Here is an 18382-nt window from a genome sequence, read left to right on the forward strand (position 1 = left end):
CAATGCCTGATACACTTGGCTGTCCTTGCAGCACAGTTCAAAGGTAGTTTAGCTTATTCTGCAAAGATGGTACTCAAGATGCGAATATGAATGAAACTTGATTCCATCCTTAAGAATATAACTGTGCTGTGATCAGTTGCGTCTGACTCTCTGCCACCCTATACACGGTAGCCCACCAGGCTCCTTTGTCCATAGGATTTTCCAGGCAAGAGTACTGGAGGGGGTTGCCATTTTCTACTCCAGTGGATCTTCCCACCTCAGAGATTAAACCTGCATATCCTGAGTCCCTTGCATTGCAGGAAGATTCTTTACCTGCTGAGCTATAGAAAAAAAACAAGAGAGTTCCAGAAAAACATCTACTTCTGCTTTATTGACTATGCCAAAGACTTTGACTGTGTGGATCACGACAAACTGTGGAAAATTCTTCAAGAGATGGGAATACCAAGCCACCTTACCAGCCTCCTGAGAAATCTGTATGCAGGTCAAGAAGCAACAATTATACCTGGATATGCAACAATGGACTGGTTCCAAATTGGGAAAGGAGTACATCAAGGCTGTATATTGTCACCCTGCTTATTTAGCTTATATGCATAGTACATCATGTGAAATGCTGGACTGGAGGAAGCACAAACTGGAATCAAGTTTGCTGGGAGAAATATCAATAACCTCAGATATGCAGATGACACCACCCTTATGTTAGAAAGCGAAGATGAACTAAAGAGACTCTTGATGAAAGTGAAAGAGAGTGAAAAACCTGGCTTAAAACTCAACATTCAAAAAACGAATTCATGGCATCTTGTCCCATCTCTTCATGGCAAATAGATGGGGAAACAATGGAAACAGTGACAGACTCTATTTTCTTGGGCTCCATAATCACTGCAGATGGTGATTGCAGCCATGAAATTGAGAGATGCTTGCTCCATGGAGGAAAAGCTATGACCAACCTAAAAAGCATATTAAAAAGCAGAGACATTACTTTACCAACAAATGTCCATCTAGTCAAAGCTATGGTTTTTCCAGTAGTCATGTATGGATGTGAGAGTTGGACTATAAAGAAAACTGAGCACTGAAGAATTGATGCTTTTGAAATGTGGTGTTGGAGGACTCTTGAGAGTCCCTTGGACTGCAAGGATATCCAACCAGTCCATCCTAAAGGAAATCAGTCCTGAATATTCACTGGAAGGACTGATGGTAAAGCTGAAACTCCAAAACTTTGGCCACCTGATGTGAAGAACTGACTCATTTGAAAAGACCCTGATGCTGGGAAAGATTGAAAGCAGGAGGAGAAGGGGATGATAGAGGATGAGATGGTTGGATGGCATTACTGATTTGATGGACATGAGTTTGATGGACAGGGAAGCCTGGTGTGTTGCAGTCCATGGGGTCACAAAGAGTCGGACAGGGTTGAATGACTGAACTGAACTGAAGAATCTTACAATGACCCTTTAAGGAGGATCACTGATGATTTTAATAATGGATACAAAAGCGCATTACAGATACAACTGTTAAGTCAAGTTGAACTGGCTATCAACCAGGAGAGAAGCATAGATGTGCTTGTGTATGTGTCTGTGTGTATGTGTTCAGTCGCTCAGTCGTGTCCAACTCTGTGTGGCCTCATGGACTGTAGCCTGCCAGGTTCCTATGCCCATGGAATTTTCCAAGCAAGAATACTGGAATGGGTTGCTAGTTCCTCCTTCTAGGGATCTTCCCAACCCAGGGATTGAACCCAAGTCTCTTGGGTCTCCTGATTTGACAGGTGGATTCTTTACCACTACTACCACCTGGAAAGCCTTGAAAGCACAGATAATTAGGGATAAAAGATAAAATGGTCAAACCTAGTTGGTAGGGATCAGTGGGCACAAAAAAAGAAGTGACTTTGAAGGATAGATAAGATTTCATCCAAGATAATGAAGGTAAAATAAATTATAGTCTAAGGAACATTAGTGATTATAATTACAATTACATTAGTAATACCAGTAATATTAACAGTTATTTCTCATTGATCATATGCTATGTGCCATGCATGACTCTAAGTAATTTATATATATTACCTCATTTCATTTTCAAAAAACAGAATGAGTTTATATTGAATTGTGAGGCAACTGAAACCCACTGAAAATCTTTGAACAGAGGAATGAGTAATAACTGATGCTTGGAAAAATTAACAATGCTGAGCATAAACTGATGGGTGGGTGAGTGATGGTCAGAATGGGAAGTCATTGTGATAATTCAGACTAGGAGGTAACAAGCATCCATGCTAAGCATCCAAACTACATAGGAATGAAAATCAAGGGCCCGATACATTTTGTCAACAAACACCTACTGAATATCTACAGCATCTCTGCCATTATGTTAGTTCAGTTCAGTTCAATTCAGTTTAGTTCGGTCACTCAGTCGTGTCTTACTCTTTGCGACCCCATATACTGCAGCACGCCAGGCTTCCCTATCCATCACCAACTGCTGGAGCCTACTCAAACTCTTGTCCATCATGTCAGTGATGCCATCCAACCATCTCATCCTCTGTTGTCCCCTGTTCCTCCTGCCTTCAATCTTTCCCAGTATCAGGGTCTTTTCCCATGAGTTGGTTGTTTGCATCAGGTGGCCAAACTATTGGAATTTCAGCTTCAGCATCAGTCCTTCCAGTGAATATTCAGGACTGATTTCTTATAGGATGGACTGGTTGGGACTCTCAAGAGTCTTCTCTAACACCACAGTTCTTTGACATTCAGCTTTCTTTATAGTCCAACTATCACATCGATACATGACTACTGGGAAGACCATGGCTTTGACTAGATGGACATTTATTGGCAAAGCAATGTCTCTGCTTTTTATTATGCTGTCTAGGTTGGTCATAACTTTTCTTCCAAGGAGCAATTGTCTTTTACTTTCATGACTGCAGTCACCGTCTGGAGTGATTTTGGAGCCCCCCAAAATAGTCTGTCACAATATCCATTGTTTCCCCATCTATTTGCCATGAAGTGATGGGACTGTATGCCCTGATCTTAGTTTTCTGAATGTTGAGTTTTAAGTCAGCTTTTTCACTCTTCTTTTTCAGTTTCATCAAGAGGCTCTTTAGTTCTTCGTTTTCTGCCATAAGGGTGGTGTCATCTGTATATCTGAGGTTATTGATATTTCTCCTGGCAATATTGATGATATTATGTTAGAGGCAGAGGCATTATGTTAGGCTCTGGGCAACAGAGATAAATAAGAGAAATACAATTCCTGCCCTCTTGGCACTTAAAGTTCCCCATAGGGCACTGTAGAGAATACATTCCCTGACCTCAATAACAAATATTAACTGAAAAATAGTCCTGGGGTGTGTGTGTGTGTATGTGTGTGTGTGCATACCTGGCCTTCTACCCCAGTTTTTAGAGCTCTTGGATCTCAATGATATTTCACCTCTGTCTCTGAATTCTCCCTCTTACTGATTGGCAGAGAACATAGTGGGTGGAACAGAGCAAACCCAGCTGCAAGCCAGACAGAGACGGACATCTTTGGGGGTAGCACAGCTTGAGAGAAAAAAAACATTTTTCTTAAAATTCTTCTCTCCATAGGTCAGGGTAAGGATTAGGGCAACTGACATTGGAATGGAAGAAAGAGGATAGAAAAATACTTATAGTTTTCTGTTCCTTGAAGTACAAGCCAGACCATCTTCCTCATTGTGTGTGGATGTAAATCTAGTCTAACCCATTACACAAACACAAAAACTGTGAAACTCAGTGTTTTGACCTGTTCCCATGAACTCAGAGCAGCTCTCACTCATATTACCCAATTTATTTTTCCAACACTCTTAGTAGGCTGATACTATGAAACTTGCATAGAAACCAACTCAAAGGTTAAGTGACTTACCCAAAGACACACAGCTAAGACAAGCAACGGGAGCAGAGAAAGGTCTTCCAACTCACTTTCCCCACAATATTATGGGTCTAAAAGCACTCTGAATGGTGTTTCTAGAGCCTCAGGAAAGAAGCTGACCCTGGATTTATTACATAATGTGCTAAATGCTATCTTGAAAGATTGACTTAATTTAAATTGATAAAATAATAAAACATGAATGCCTAATGGTTGAGGTTAATTCCAAAAGCCTTAATTTAGTACCTGAATTCTTTGGTCTAAAGTTAGGAAGAATGAGGGATTTGACTTTTTGAGATTAATTATAATCAAGATAGTAATTTTTGTTCAGTGATCTAAAAATGCTTATTATCTGAACAACCAGATTGATGTGTTATGTTTTACTATGAATATTTATTTTTCAGTTTATGAATGTATTTATTCATCATTTTTTTTTCTTGAATGTATCTTTTAATGTATATGCATCATTGCATTAAACAGCTCAATTTTGGGGGAATAAGAAAGTAAAATAACGATATTGTGTCTCTTTTTCTCTATCAAAATTTTAATTCAACATATTTTATGAAAGTTTTTATTTTATCACAGTGTTTTCATTTAAACTTGGTATAAATTTTTTGTTGTGCTTTTGCCACAAAATAACCACTCAGCATAATAGCTTAGGACTGAAATACATCAAAACAGCACAACAAAAAATATTTAAAAATGGCAACCTTAATTGGAGTTTCAGAAATAAATCTCTGCGTGTAATAATTTATTCACTAGAGCTGTTGTCTCAGCAAAGTATTTCATCTTAGTTTCTGAAGAACTGCTAGTCATTACTAAATATATTTAAAGTTGAAGTCAAAAAAAAGATCACATTTATTCTGGCCCAACTATATTTATGAGATACTCAATGGTTAAGAGTATCATCTGCATTTTTAAAAGATCAAATAGGCAATTATGTTTGTGTAGTTAATTAATGAAAAGGGAAGCAGGTAATGATTCACTCTGAAAACTTTTCTATGACAGCATCTGGGATCCCATGCTGGAAGGATAATAACGGGGTGCTAATTCTGAACGCACACAGGGCCGTCCGACAAAGACATGGAGATTTGTAGGAAATCAACCCTCCAGCAGTCCTGGCAAGCCAGACTGACCCTAGCAAATGAAAATAATCAAAAGTAATTAGAAGCGTGCTGGACTACTCCTCAGAGAGCCGGGCGGGAGAGTAAACATGCCTGAATCCTTGAGCCACTGCAAAGGCCCATGTCTGAGCTGTTAGGTGCCCTGACCTTGTCCACATAAAGATGTGATTTATGAAGTGCAGGGCACAGCAGCAGGGCTTCTGTCTTCTCCTGGAGAACCAAATTACTGAGGTGGAGATTAACATGCTTTCAGTCAGGCCCATTTCCAGACCAAGGGAAATTTTTTATTTACATTTTTTTTACCTTTAATTTCCTCTTTTCTTTTCTTTCTTTCTTTTTTTTTTTTTAAAAAACAGTTCCCCCACCCGTATAGATTAAAAAGAAAAAAATCAGACAAAGTTCATCAAAAGGAACCAGAAATCTCTCTCCCGAGCCGTGGTGATAATGTATGTTGGTGATCCGACATTCAGACATTCAGAGCTCTTTTTGTTTGTAAATTCTTATTGTGCACCACTCTTTTGCTGGGTTTATCTACCCAGCATCACAGAATTCACTTTCAGGTTTAGGGAGTCAAGCTTGTGGACTACTCTGATTAAAACGTATAAATTAAAATTAAACAAATCATTCTCTTTGATTCCACAGCTTTCTGATCTAGTTTGTCTTGTCTAAACATGATGTTTCATTACAAGGTTTACCTATTAAATGAAAAGATTTGAGAGAAAAAATTGTTGGTGGTCAAGAATTTGGGGCAAGGAAAGAGGAGAGGCAAATTGGAGCTTCTGTATTGGGAGAAATATTTATATGTAAATTAGTGGGAAGTCTCTTGGGTCCTAAAGACGCACTTGTATTATTTTTTTATCTTTGTCTCGGTTAAGTTAGGTAAGATTTTACAAAATCCTATTCTGACATGGAAAAGGAAGCATTGATTTTCTTTTTAAACACACATCAATATCCATACATGAAGCTAATTTAATTAGCAAGCAGTTATTGTTCAGCCAAATGTCAATTTCTCAGATTATTTCATGCTTCTTGATGTGAACTGTGTGCAGCAGGATTTAACAGGATCTCCATGAATGAAACTGCACTTGAGCAATGTAAAAATGCACTTGTATGTTCTTGAAAAGCTTAAAAAGAAAAAAAAAAAAAGAAAGAAAAAAGAGAAAAAAACAGTGTTAAAACAAAAATGTCAAGCTTGGAGTTCAGTGTATATTTAGCCTCCTCAAGAAAGCCAAAACTGCAGAATTAAGGGAACTCTACTTAGGCTGAGGTTATAAAGTGCCTTCCTCTATAAACTAAAAACATAATGTCAGGGTGAATGGGAACATACTTTATTAACTTTATGGTATTGAAAACTGCCAGCAAGTTGTCTTGTTTTTAAATATTGTCCTCTGCAGAGTGTTACAGGGCTGTTTGTCCACAGGAAGCCTATTAAAAGTGGACAGTGCAGTCATTTCATCTGGCTTTGGCTGGACTGCTTTTCTTTCCTTTAATGATGTGCTGGAATGTACCATGCCCATAGGGTCTCCATTAGCAGAACTTTTACTTCTGGGACAACCATGAAGTTTAAGGCTTAAAAGAGGCATCAGCTTACAGCCTTGTGGGAATCACTTGAATACTGGAGCACTAACTTCTTACTGCTTTAACTAATATATTGACTTATTTTAAATAAACAGTTATACAATGAAGGTAGAGCCAGTGGCCTTACTGGAAATCTTTGAGTCTTTTCAAGATTCTGCAGTCCACGCAGATGGGGGGAGGAAGGAAGGGGCCTGAGGAGGGTTTATGCCCTTTTCAGACCAGGAAGAAAACACACTAACCTCTCCCACCCCAACCCTTCCATCAGCCAAAGGTGGATCTTTGCAGCTCCCAGAAAATCTATCAAGTCACACTCCAACCTTGTATCTTCCAATGCCTTTTTCCTGGTAAACAACAATTAACAGAACAGGACAGAAAAATCAATCAGTCTTTTTGGGAAAATGTTCTGAAAATATGATTCTTTTTTAAAAGCATTGCCGACAAGTCACTCTATGTGTGACAAATCACTGCCTGCTTTTAAGCTGTACATTTGTTGTATGTTCTATTCTGCCTCCTTAATATTTAGATCATCTGTGCTGATACATGTTTGCAAATTAAAGCTGGTTTGAGATTATAGTAAAACCATTATTTTTAATAGCCCATTTCAAGGGCAACGCTAAACACTGCAGAACCCGCATGTTACTGATTACTGCTGAGCAGACAGCAGCTTTTGCAGATTAATTTGTAACTGGAACTACTGTAAACAGATTTCACCAGAAATCCCAAGGAATAAAGGAAATTGGTGGTGGTATTTGTCTCCTTATATTTATTTATTGTTTTAGAAACCTCCTGATGGAGAGCGAGTTAACGGGGGAGAAAAGCAAGCCCCCCTGCAAAAACCTTTTCCTCCCGGCCCTCCGGCTCCTCTCTCTCCGAGTCACTTCTGATCAGGAGAGGCAGGTCGGGGTCTTCTCCTAAAGGGTTATTACTGAAATAGCCAGAGGCTCCTTTCATGAGAATTAAGGCTCTTCTAGCTACTCTCGCATTTCAGGACCCCATTTTTAAGTTCAAGTTGTGTCGTCAGGAAAAAGCGAGGTGATTGCCTTTCCGTGAAGGTATTATAATCAAAGAGGGGAGCGGTGGGTGGGGGAAGGAGAGAGAAGTAAAACTGAGATTTTATGTTTGCCCAGGACTTTCAGTCTTCTCACAAGTTATTCAGTGGAGAACAAGACTGATGATGATATTAATACAATAATAATGATGAGGCTAAATAATCGCCTCTCTAGATCAATCTTTCAAGGACTCAGAGAGAAAGTGTTAACTCTTTGGCTTTGTCTGGGGAAGCGAATTTGATGCACAGAAATAGCCTGAGCTCAAGCTGGTGTCTGCCGGTCTGGACTAAGGGTGCACTGGTACGGGCTTGAGGCTCCGGAAGGCATGGGATCGCGCGCGAGGCGGGCAGAGCCCAGCTGCCCGCGCCTGGCGGTCGGCAGCCGATTCACCTGGGTGGTTGGAGGCCGCAGACGCCGCGACTTAATCCGGGTCACATCGCCATCTACCGGCCTGATGACGCATCTGCAAGTACCCAGACCTTGAAAGTCGCCCCGCCTCCCCCACCCGAACCCAATATAAGGGGAAAAACGCGGAGGCCCTTTCCACGAAATCCTAATTTAGCCAGGAGCTGCCACTGATTCCATACGAACTTCTGTTTATCCACCAGCATTTCCTTCTTTTCAGAGCAGCTTTGTAAAGGGCAAGGGGGTGGGGGCCAGAGCCTAGGGCGGGGGACTGGGGCGTTGAGCTCTCTCAGACCCCCTGATCAGGCCGCACTGTCTGAAGCAATCGGTTCCCCCAGATTACTTGTATTTAATACACAATGCATCATAAAACAAATCCCTCATCCTGACAGGAAGAAAATAGAACAGCTCATAGCTCGAGCCGGTCCAATTTATGGCTAAATTAAAAAAAAAAAAAGGCTCCTACAATGGGCAAGTTGAGGAAGGGCAGGAAATCAATGGCAGCAAACCGGGAGCTCTTAAAGGTTCTCAAGCGCCGAACTCTATGGGAATATCTGACCGGGTTTTAGGTTATTTACAAAGGATTTTTCCTGTCCTACCTACCACTGCTGTGCGATTTTCCCTCAAACAATGGCCATTATCTGAAATAACAGTTCAATGTCACAGATAACAGGCCACCGAAACGAATTAGTCACCACCTCTTGTCATTTTCTCCCCCTCCCCACATCCCTCCCTTTTGTTACTATTTTTGTTTTTAAATCAGCATTTTGGGGAAATATAGATCGACTAGATTTACAGGTCTGTTTGCACTTAGAGAAAACAAAAAGGGACTTGTGCCGTCTCTCCGTGTGCAGATGAAGTGGAACATAAATGCGCTTTCCATCCTCTCTCTTCACCCCGCCCCCTCAAGTGTCCCTTGACTCGCTTACTTTGCTTAACTTTCCATTGTTGAGCTAAGTTGGATTTTGCCCATTTGTTTTTATGAATGGAGTTTGTGATAAAAAAGCGTTTATTTTCATTTAACCGGTGGATTTCACTAAAATTTCTAAGCTTGGCTAAAGTAAATCCATAGACACTTTTATTTTGCCATGCATTCCCTATAGTCTTTCTTCCAGTGTTGTTTCTGGAATGTGTTGATAAAAACAGAACATATACATTAGAAAATCATTAATCACCGGGTATTACTTGTCCCCTCAAACAACATTCATGAGGTTAAAAGTTAAAAAATAATCTGAGTTATCAAAATTGCTTAATTCCACTTTTTGGCGTTCATGATGTTTTAGTTAATGTATTAAAGAATATGACAAAAACTCACGAAACAATTGTCAACCTCTCTCGGCCCATAATAGGCTATCTGGGGAGGTTATATGCAAATAATGTTTTGGATTTTTAAAGTCCTTCTAAGAAAAATATGATTTAAAGAGTAGCATGCTCTTCTGCTGATCTGTGATAATGGAGAGAATAGAGTACGAATTTCAATGATAATAATAAATACTTAGCAAAAACCGGGAACCGTCTTTTCCAACTTTTTAGGCTACTGTTTCCTGAGAATTTGTAAACTAATGATATTTAGCATGAGCCAGTCTCTTTACTCTAAACCTCATCTTCACCCCCTCCAGCGCCCCACCCCCATTCTCGGAGCACACACCCTCACACCCCGAAAACACTTTTCCACCCCATCACTCCCATCCCCCAATACACACACAGACACACACACACACACAGACACACACACAGACACACACACACACACACACTTGTGCTTTCAGGACACCTAAACAGAGGATATTTCCCTGGGGGAAAGAAATCCTGCCTGGCGAGATCTCCCCATTGGTTGTTTACCCTGAGAAATCTACATGTTTAAGGGGGATGGTGCATCCGTAATCAGTCTGACCCTATAGGACTAAGCCTTAGCGACCTTTTTGTGACCTCTCCCGCCAGAGGAGGCTGCTGTCACTTTAAAAATTTACTGAAAGAGGAGCCCGTCTGGCTTCCGATCACTCTAGGGCGGCGGGAGATAGCTCCCTTTCTCCCTCGCCCCGGGTTCTTTCTGGATGGCCGAGCAGATCCTCTTTAAAGAGACAGTTCATGAAATAGAAACCCGGCGGCTGAGCTAGGAGTTGCGAAAGGGGACGATCCCGTGAGGGTCTACGACCAGGAAAGGCGCAGCGGAGGATCAGAAAGGGGGCTAGAGCTCCCCTCGCCTCCCCAGGCCCCCCACCTTTTCAAACTCTCCTCCTCCTGCCTGTATCTCCCCCCCACCCCCTCTTTGGAACCGGGAGAGAGAAGTGGAAGAAGTTTTAGTGGGTTTCAGATAACTTTCATTACACATCGGGCTGATAAGAGCAAGAGAAAGTGAGAAAAGAGGGAGGTGATGTGAACCAGAAGGAATAGCTCGGAGCTCATTTAGGAAGGGGGGAAAAAGCCAAAACACACCAAACCCGGGTCACCCAGACAAGCGGAGACTTCATTTCTGGTCTTAAAAATACACTGTTGGCGGACAATAAATCTGAAACGCGTGGTCCTGGCGAGCAGATCCTAGAGACGGACAAAGTTATCAAAGACCATTCGGAAATCGAGACTCGAGGCTTTTTTTTTTTTTTTAACATCTCTAAATGTGGCTCGGGATCGTATGAAAGGATTTTCGTGCAGGAAAGCTGGGGGCTGCTGATTATTTTGTTTGTTTTAATTCTTCTGTGATTGCCTTTTATTGCTGAGTTGAGGCCATAGAAATCTTAAGGTAAGAGAACTCACTTAAAAAAAAAAGTCTTGGCGATATGCATAGTTTGTTACTTGGGACAGTTTCCTGCCTTGGCACCCCTTCTCCGGGGCGCCCCCCGCCCCCCAGCCTTCTTTTCCTACTTGCCCGCTGTCTCGCGGAGCCCTGTGCTTATCTACGTTGCCGGGACTGCCGATTTCCTTGTTCCTCCTGTGCAACGGTGCGGTCTGGACGCGTCTCCGGGGTGGGTCGTCCGGCCTTCGGTGGGTCTCTCTGCCGGCTGTCGGCCCTCCTTTCCTCGCGCTCTTCTCCTCTTTCCCCTCCCTCCGTGTGTCTGTCCGTCGGTATCAGGGACGCAGAAGGTGGGGTTGCCAAAATCTGAATTCCTGGCACCGGCCACGCGACTTTGGAGCCGCTTTCGGCCGAGTTCCACCTTGCCAAGTAACAGCTTTGCTGTCCAACATCGTGTGCTGCTTCGCGAGAAAGTCACATTCGGACCCTTTGGCTAGGTTATGGGGAATTTTTTTTTTTTTTCTTTCGCTGTTGGTTTTTTGAAAGGGCCTTTCTCTAAAGTCCACCTAAAGGGAATTCTTTTTTTTTTTTTTTTTTTAAGGTATCTTTGGAACTTGACAGCTTTTAAAAACACAGGAGTGTGTTAGATGAAATGACGGAAGATGTGTTGTTACTTTATTTTATTCAAGATTTCCGAGACGATTAAGACATTTGGGAGACAAATGCAGTTCTGTTAGCAAATCAAAAGCGAATAATTCACCCGGGGTCGGGGGTGGGGTGGGGGGGGGAAGGTTTCTGGAGAAAGTTAAGCTTTTGTCTTGGGGCAAGAATACAGGGAGTAAGAAAGTTAATATGTTGGTGAAATATTTGAATAATCATATTACATATATGTAAAAAGACATTCTTTGGAAATGAACCTGTTTTTAAATTAATTTCACTGTTGACAGTGGCAATGGCAATAATGTTAACACGGAGTAAAATTACACCTAGTATTTTTATGTGCAGTGTATGCAATACTTAACTCTTTGCCCTCGCAAAAAGGGAATGCTGGAAAGTTAGGGGGATAGATGATTTTTTACTTTGAAATTAACAAGTTTTCCACATCTTTCTGCAAATATGAAATGGAACTGGTGTTGCATTTCACTGACTTCACCCTATTTCCTTCATTAAATATTTCTCTAGTGTGTCAGTAGAACTGCTTTTTTTTTCCTCCTGCTAGTGGAGAAAATAAACAACAAAGATCAACCAGAAATCAAACAAACCAAAAAACAAAACAACAATCCCAACCTTTTACTATTTTAAAGTGTGTATTGCTGTTATTGTTATTTGTAATACTTCCAGACATCTGAGGAGAGGGTGAATCTCAAGTTGCCATTTAAGCTGCTCAGCTTTGAGAGTTGAAGAAAACAGCTTAAAGTCTGTAATTTTATCAATGAGAAATTGTTCAAATCTGTTCTCACTAGAGAGGCTATTTAATATAGATTTTTGTTGTTCTTAGTGTGAAAGGTGTCCTTGAAACAGACTTGATGTGTGTGGGTGTGTATGTGTGTGTGTAGCAATTATTATTCCTATCTTATGTTTCAGTTTTTCTTTTTAAAATTGTGGGACTACTTATTGCCCTTTAATTGCCTCATGGCCAAAGGCATATTCATAATACCTCTTGACTAGAGCCCTCAGAGCACTGGGCTTCTTGAAGTTTGTGGTGAGTTAACCATTTGAATCTGTAACTGAGTGATTACCTGAATTCTGTGCGAAATTGCTTTTGGTCTATACACTCCAGAGTTTAGTTTTAACTTTTACAGGTATAGATACAGCAGAGTTCTGAGGGGGAGGAGGTTATTTAATTCATCAATTAATGTTCTGGACTATATTGTTTAGTCTTTGATAGGAAACGTCCTCAAGTTTGGGTTAACTGATTGACATTAACATTACCAGACTTTCTAGTTATCACCATCAGGTCAACAATTCTGCAGCTTTTAATATTGGTGTTTAACAACATTGCTGCTAGTGAATCTGAATAGCCTCCTTTAAGTAGACATAGCTTTTTAAAAAAGGACATTTCCCATTTCAGTTTTAGTTTAATAGGTATCCTGAGTAGTGATTAATATTTAACATAGGTCAAATGTAAAATCTCGTGAAAAATAACAATACATAACCATATATATAATGATGGCAATTTATTACAATATTTTAATATATTTTTTACTTTGTTCACAAGCCAGTTTTGGTATTTAACTTACAAAACATGAAACTGAAATATGCATTGGCATAGGGTACCTAAAACTTTAGGTTGACATATTTTGCACGAGTGTTTACCAATTGTTTATTTTCATTTGTTTTTCTTTCATCAGTAGCATCAATGAGACAAATCTTACTCTCTTCTTCAGATAAAGGTGTGACTTATTTCATGGTAGTGCAATACAAACTAAAAAGGAATTTGACAATATTTAAAGTTTTTAAATTGCATTAATTTAAAGTGCAAAAAAGTGAAAGTATATACTTACAAGGGAAGACTATCTTAACATAAAATATTGACTTCTACAGTTTAGAAATACTGTGTTAATATATGGTATTCAATATTTTTTTTAAAAAAATCACATTGGACAAAATAGCACTCTTTTATGCAAAATAAGGAATCTGACATTTTTGAAACCAATTGATCAGTTTTTGTAGTAATTTATAATTGCTTTGTTCCTTTAAAAGCAGTGCCGCTGCCACTTCTAAGATAACTTACTATTATTATTCCTTCTGTATTAATATGCATGATGTCTGACTTCTTTTCTCATAAGGATTCGAAGTAGGAAACATACATTTGAATAAAATATTTTCACGCAATTAATTATTCTAATGAATGAACCGTTGTAGAAATCGATTGTTCTCATCTTCTTCTTTCTAGATCTTAGATGAGTTTTGCAATGTGAAGTTCTGCATAGATGCTAGTCAACCAGATGTAGGAAGCTGGCTCAAGTACATCAGGTTCGCTGGCTGTTATGATCAGCACAACCTCGTTGCATGCCAGATAAATGATCAGGTATGTTGTAAAGATTTTCTTGTCTTTCTTGGAGAGCACTAAAGTATCAGTGAAGCCTGAAGAATAAAAATAACAGTGAGTTGCAGTAGACCCTGGTGGCCTGTTTTTTGATATGGTGAAAGGTAATGCCCAAATATAAGATGCAGAATAAAGTAATTTTCAGTATTACTTTCTTTCAGTACTTCTTTTTTGGGTAGTTTCTTCACTTTGTGCTAGTAAAACTTCAGAAATGTTCTAGTCTTCTGTGTATGACTGAATGATTTAAAAACTGAATACTACTTATTAATAGGTATTCTTTATCAGTTTTTCTTTGCCTTCATAATAAGGAGTCATTCATAGACAGTACTGAACTAATCAAGAACACTGAATTTTTGCAGAAATTGCAACTTGAAATATATAGATTTTATTTTAAATAGTGGGTAGATATAGATGTGTGATCTGTGTGTGCACTGATATGATTATGCATTTGGTTTGCTTAATTATAAACAAGAACCACTTAGATTAATCAAATACATTTTCTGTTGTTGTTGATGTGAATAGTTTAAAAGTATCACTGCTGGAAATTGCTTTATGGAAGCTCATGAAGTGAGGTTAACTTTAACAACAATAACTATGAAACAAGATCATGAAAATATCATGAAACATATTTTGCACTCAATAAAGTGAGGTTATGAATCTTGTAACTTAGTATGATAATACCTACAACAACAAGAAGTTCAACCTGTTAATTTGTGTTTTAAAAACATCATTGGGTTAGAATATAATTATACTATCATCATTTATTTCTTTTAAACCAATGGTTACCTAAATCAAATATGTTTCAAAGATCATATTAAATTGGTTGCTTGGCAAATCTACTGTAAAAATCACCACCAAGAAAAAGAAAAGTTTAAATTAGATGTTTCCAATTGAAAGCTGGTAAGTAATGCTAGCATCATATGGTCTATGACTCTTTTTCAATCATTGTTATGAGATTATTCTTTGGCATTTTACCAGCTACCAGATAATCTTTACTGACTAACCTGTATAAGAGGTAGTAAATTATAAAATTCACTTTAAATGGGAATCATTTAAAAATCTTCAACATATATCAAAAGTAATAAACCAATCAATTGTTTTTTCCCTTTGCCATAAGAAAATAAGAAACATTATTGGAACAAAGTAGACCATTATTAAATTAGCTATTGCTTATGAACAGAAAATATCCCAAGTCTATCATATGAGTTACTGTCACTATCAACAACAAACATTTTTTGAGCACTGACTATTTTGTCGATGTGGGAAATACATAGGTATTATAAATGGGTGAATTGTGCATGTGATGTTTCTTTAAAAAGTAACTTGAATACCTCAAAAAGCAGTTTCAAGATGAAATAATGTAATTATATCATAATAGTTATTTGGTATTCATATTTACTGACAATAAGAGCTATTTCCTTAAACAGATAAAACTGTTGTAGGACTGGTGAAAAGATGGTTGAAGAATGAGACTTGTGGACAATGTATTTTTTTCATTTAATATTTATGTCTACATCATTTTTATAAATATGCTTTTGTCCTTGGGAATTGTGATTACATTAAAAAGGGAAACTATTTTGTTATTCATAAGTATGAATTAGTTTGCTTATTAGAGTAGGCATTTATAATTTTCATGTGGTTACTTTTGAGGTTCACATTGTAAAATGCATTGCTTTCAAAAGAAAATATGCTGGTCTCATATCTTAATGAATAACATGTTTATGTATTTTAACTGAAGAATCAGGGAAACTAGCTAATCAGGAAAATCATAAAAGACCAATATTAGACATATACTGTTATTTCTGTAAGTTCTCATTTTAAACTTATGTATTATGCTGGCAGAAATCTAAGATGGTAACAGAGTGCATATCAAATAACATAGTTGTGAAATTGACATTATATGGTCAACTAAGTTCACCCATAAACAAGAGAGGAAAGTTAGAAGTAAAAGTCAGATTTGTGTGATAGGCATATATGCATACAATCATACTTAATCCAGTTTACAAAAGAGAGCAGACACCAAATTGTATATGCATATATTATAAACATACTCATCTTTAAGTAAATATGCCTCTTTTCTAAAAGTCATTTAAGACTGGCAATTCCAGTCAGCTTTGAAATGTGAATGTCAGACTATATACAATGATAAAAGAGCTGACTAAAGAGATTCATTCTCTAGGTCTATTTTTTCACTCTTTTCCGTGAGGAATAGGAGCTGCCAAATGGTGAATAAGCATAACTCATCACTTAATGAACACTCCCATTGTGTGAGTTATTTAATATCCAGATATAAAGAGACACCCTAGATCAGGAATAATTATGAAATATGAACAACATCAACTCACCTGCCCAACATAAAAGCAAATGAAACACTCGACCAGAAACTGTAAAAAGTGTTTCTCTTTGCTCTGATTCTTAGATAGAGCTCAAGTTTATAAAATGAATTTTAAATAAGTCCTGGACTATAAAAAAGAAGAATATTGGAGGAATCTTTCAACTGCAAGCTAGACACTGTAATAGGTTACCTAGCAAAGAAAGATGACCTAAAATAAAAAAGAGGGTATAAATTACATATCTTTACTTTTGCAAGGATATCCATTTTAAAAATTCTAATATTAAAAATCAAGTTTAGTCAATTTGGATCAGTTTTATAATGATGTGAAGGAGTTTTGTAAAACAGAAAGAATGTGTCTGCTGAAGATGATAATGCAGTTTGATAATAGTGGGACAATCAGAACATGCATCCTGTATAAAACTCATATTTGATTTGTTTGGGGGTGATGAAGTACTTAGGAACAGCCTAGATTTTGATTTTCAGGTAAAGTTGATAAAGGATGTAATCTGTTTTGTATCATAAAAACAAAGGCTATTCAGTGAACATTTTCCTAATACCTCTCTACAAGCATTTTATTTGAGGGGATTTTCCTGAGTTTAAATCTTCCAATAGATTTCTGCAAGTTGTTTTATTGCAGATTTTTTTTTTTTCCCCAGGCCAGAGTGAGCCTTGTGGTAGCTTTCTTTCTTGACAGTGCTCCCTAGAAGACTCAAGTTTGTTGTTTTTAGATATCTTTTTCGTTGCATGTTTTCGGAATTGTTGCAGTGACTTTTTTTGGAGATAGAAATTCTGAAAACACTGATGCCCTTGCTAAACCATAATTTCTAAGTAGCTGCAGCTTCTGACTAATATTCTTATTCCCCCCTGAAAATATTATATTAACTATAGTAATTTACCTTTGTGAATGAAGGCTGCACCAAAGACACTAGTAAATTAAGTCACACTCCAGTCATAAAAGAGTAGATCCACTAAAAACACCCAAGGTTCTTTATCTTTGAAATCCTAATTATTTTTTCCCTTATTCCATAAAGTTTCTTTACAGTGTTACATAGCTACACTGCTATGGCACAGCTTTTAGCTGGAAATATTTACTGAGAGAGACAATGCTTCAGTACAGTATTTTTTTATTTTAACGGTCTGAATTGTTCCTGGTTGTGGGTACAGACCTGGCACTGGGAAGTAGATCAGGGCAGGAGCAGAGGCAGAAAGTTGGATGATGAAAGTTCTTTCCAGAAGAGGTCCTCAAGAGGACCAAGTGTGCAGAGGAAGCATTAAAACGGTTTATTAATTATTTAGAGGTTTCATTACATATGGAACCACTCATATGTCTAATGTCAGGTATATCAAACACCTAGAGGATTTACTGAGTGTTTTGTTTTTTTTTAATCTGGATACTCTGATGTCCTTTTCTTTGACGTCTTGTCGATTCCTTACTTTTACACCCATTTTGATGGATGGTTAGAGCATCTTGCGTTAGGTTTGGTCTCACCCTACTCCCACCTTTTCCTCCATTCTTGGAGAAGTTTCCTCAGACCTCCATGTTGCCATACCCATCACCTAGATTAAAGGCAAGAGGATCCACAACCCACGCCCGCCCCCAAACACCTCTGCATTAGGCCAGTTCTTATCTCGGACATGTCACAAGCTTAGTGTACTTATGAAATAGCTCTCTGGACACAAGTTTTCCTCTAATACTTCTTCATGGTGAAATCATTTTGGTTGTAATCAGACAGATCGCTAAGGCCCTATTCGTGAAGGTGAACTTTTTCGACTTACACAAGACCTACCTTTCATCTCCTGATTCCAAGAGCAATCTGGGCATGTACTTTGGGGTAATGTTTTATAGCTGTGTGTGTATTCTGCACCACAGAAAGGAACACACTTTTATTCAAGCTCCTGGCCTGCCCTAACATGGTCTACAAGTGGAATAAAGTTCTCAGCAACCTAAGACATTATTAATCTTGTCATTTACACAAGGTGATAAGTCCTTTCATTTTTAAACAGGCCCTTGACAGCTGGTATTTAGTAAGTAGACTAAGAGAAGTCTGCCGTTCACTCTAAAGAAAGCGAAATGCGTCGATAAGAGATTATATAATGCCTGATGTATATTTTGAAGAAATAAGACCTAGAAGAAGGAGTGCCCCTCAGAGAATGCATCGTCAGAATTCGCTTAAGGGATGCTGCCAGCTCCCTGGTGGTTGAGGAACAGCAGCATGATCCTACAGTGTTTTCAGCTGGAATAGGCATTGTTCTCGTTTG

The 18382-nt window shown here is 38.5% G+C and overlaps 1 protein-coding gene across 8 annotated transcripts in view; it reads left to right on the top strand.

Moving 5' to 3' along the window:
- The window catches only part of MECOM (MDS1 and EVI1 complex locus), a 653114-nt gene that overhangs the window by 573395 nt on the left and 61337 nt on the right, over positions 1 to 18382 (top strand). For 6 of the 8 annotated variants that reach the window (XM_055410280.2, XM_055410244.2, XM_055410261.2 and 3 more), the window contains exon 3: positions 13636 to 13770. In XM_055410280.2, the coding sequence (XP_055266255.1) occupies positions 13636 to 13770 (135 nt within the window). Of the gene's footprint in view, positions 1 to 9899; positions 10749 to 10787; positions 10991 to 13635; positions 13771 to 18382 lie in introns of those variants that run through there. The other 2 variants (XM_055410288.2, XM_055410298.2) reach the window with 2 other exon arrangements.

Source organism: Moschus berezovskii, chromosome 1 (genome assembly GCF_049115385.1).
Source record: "Moschus berezovskii isolate FMDL1 chromosome 1, NW_MosBer_1.0, whole genome shotgun sequence".
In the NCBI taxonomy this organism is placed as follows: domain Eukaryota; kingdom Metazoa; phylum Chordata; class Mammalia; order Artiodactyla; family Moschidae; genus Moschus; species Moschus berezovskii.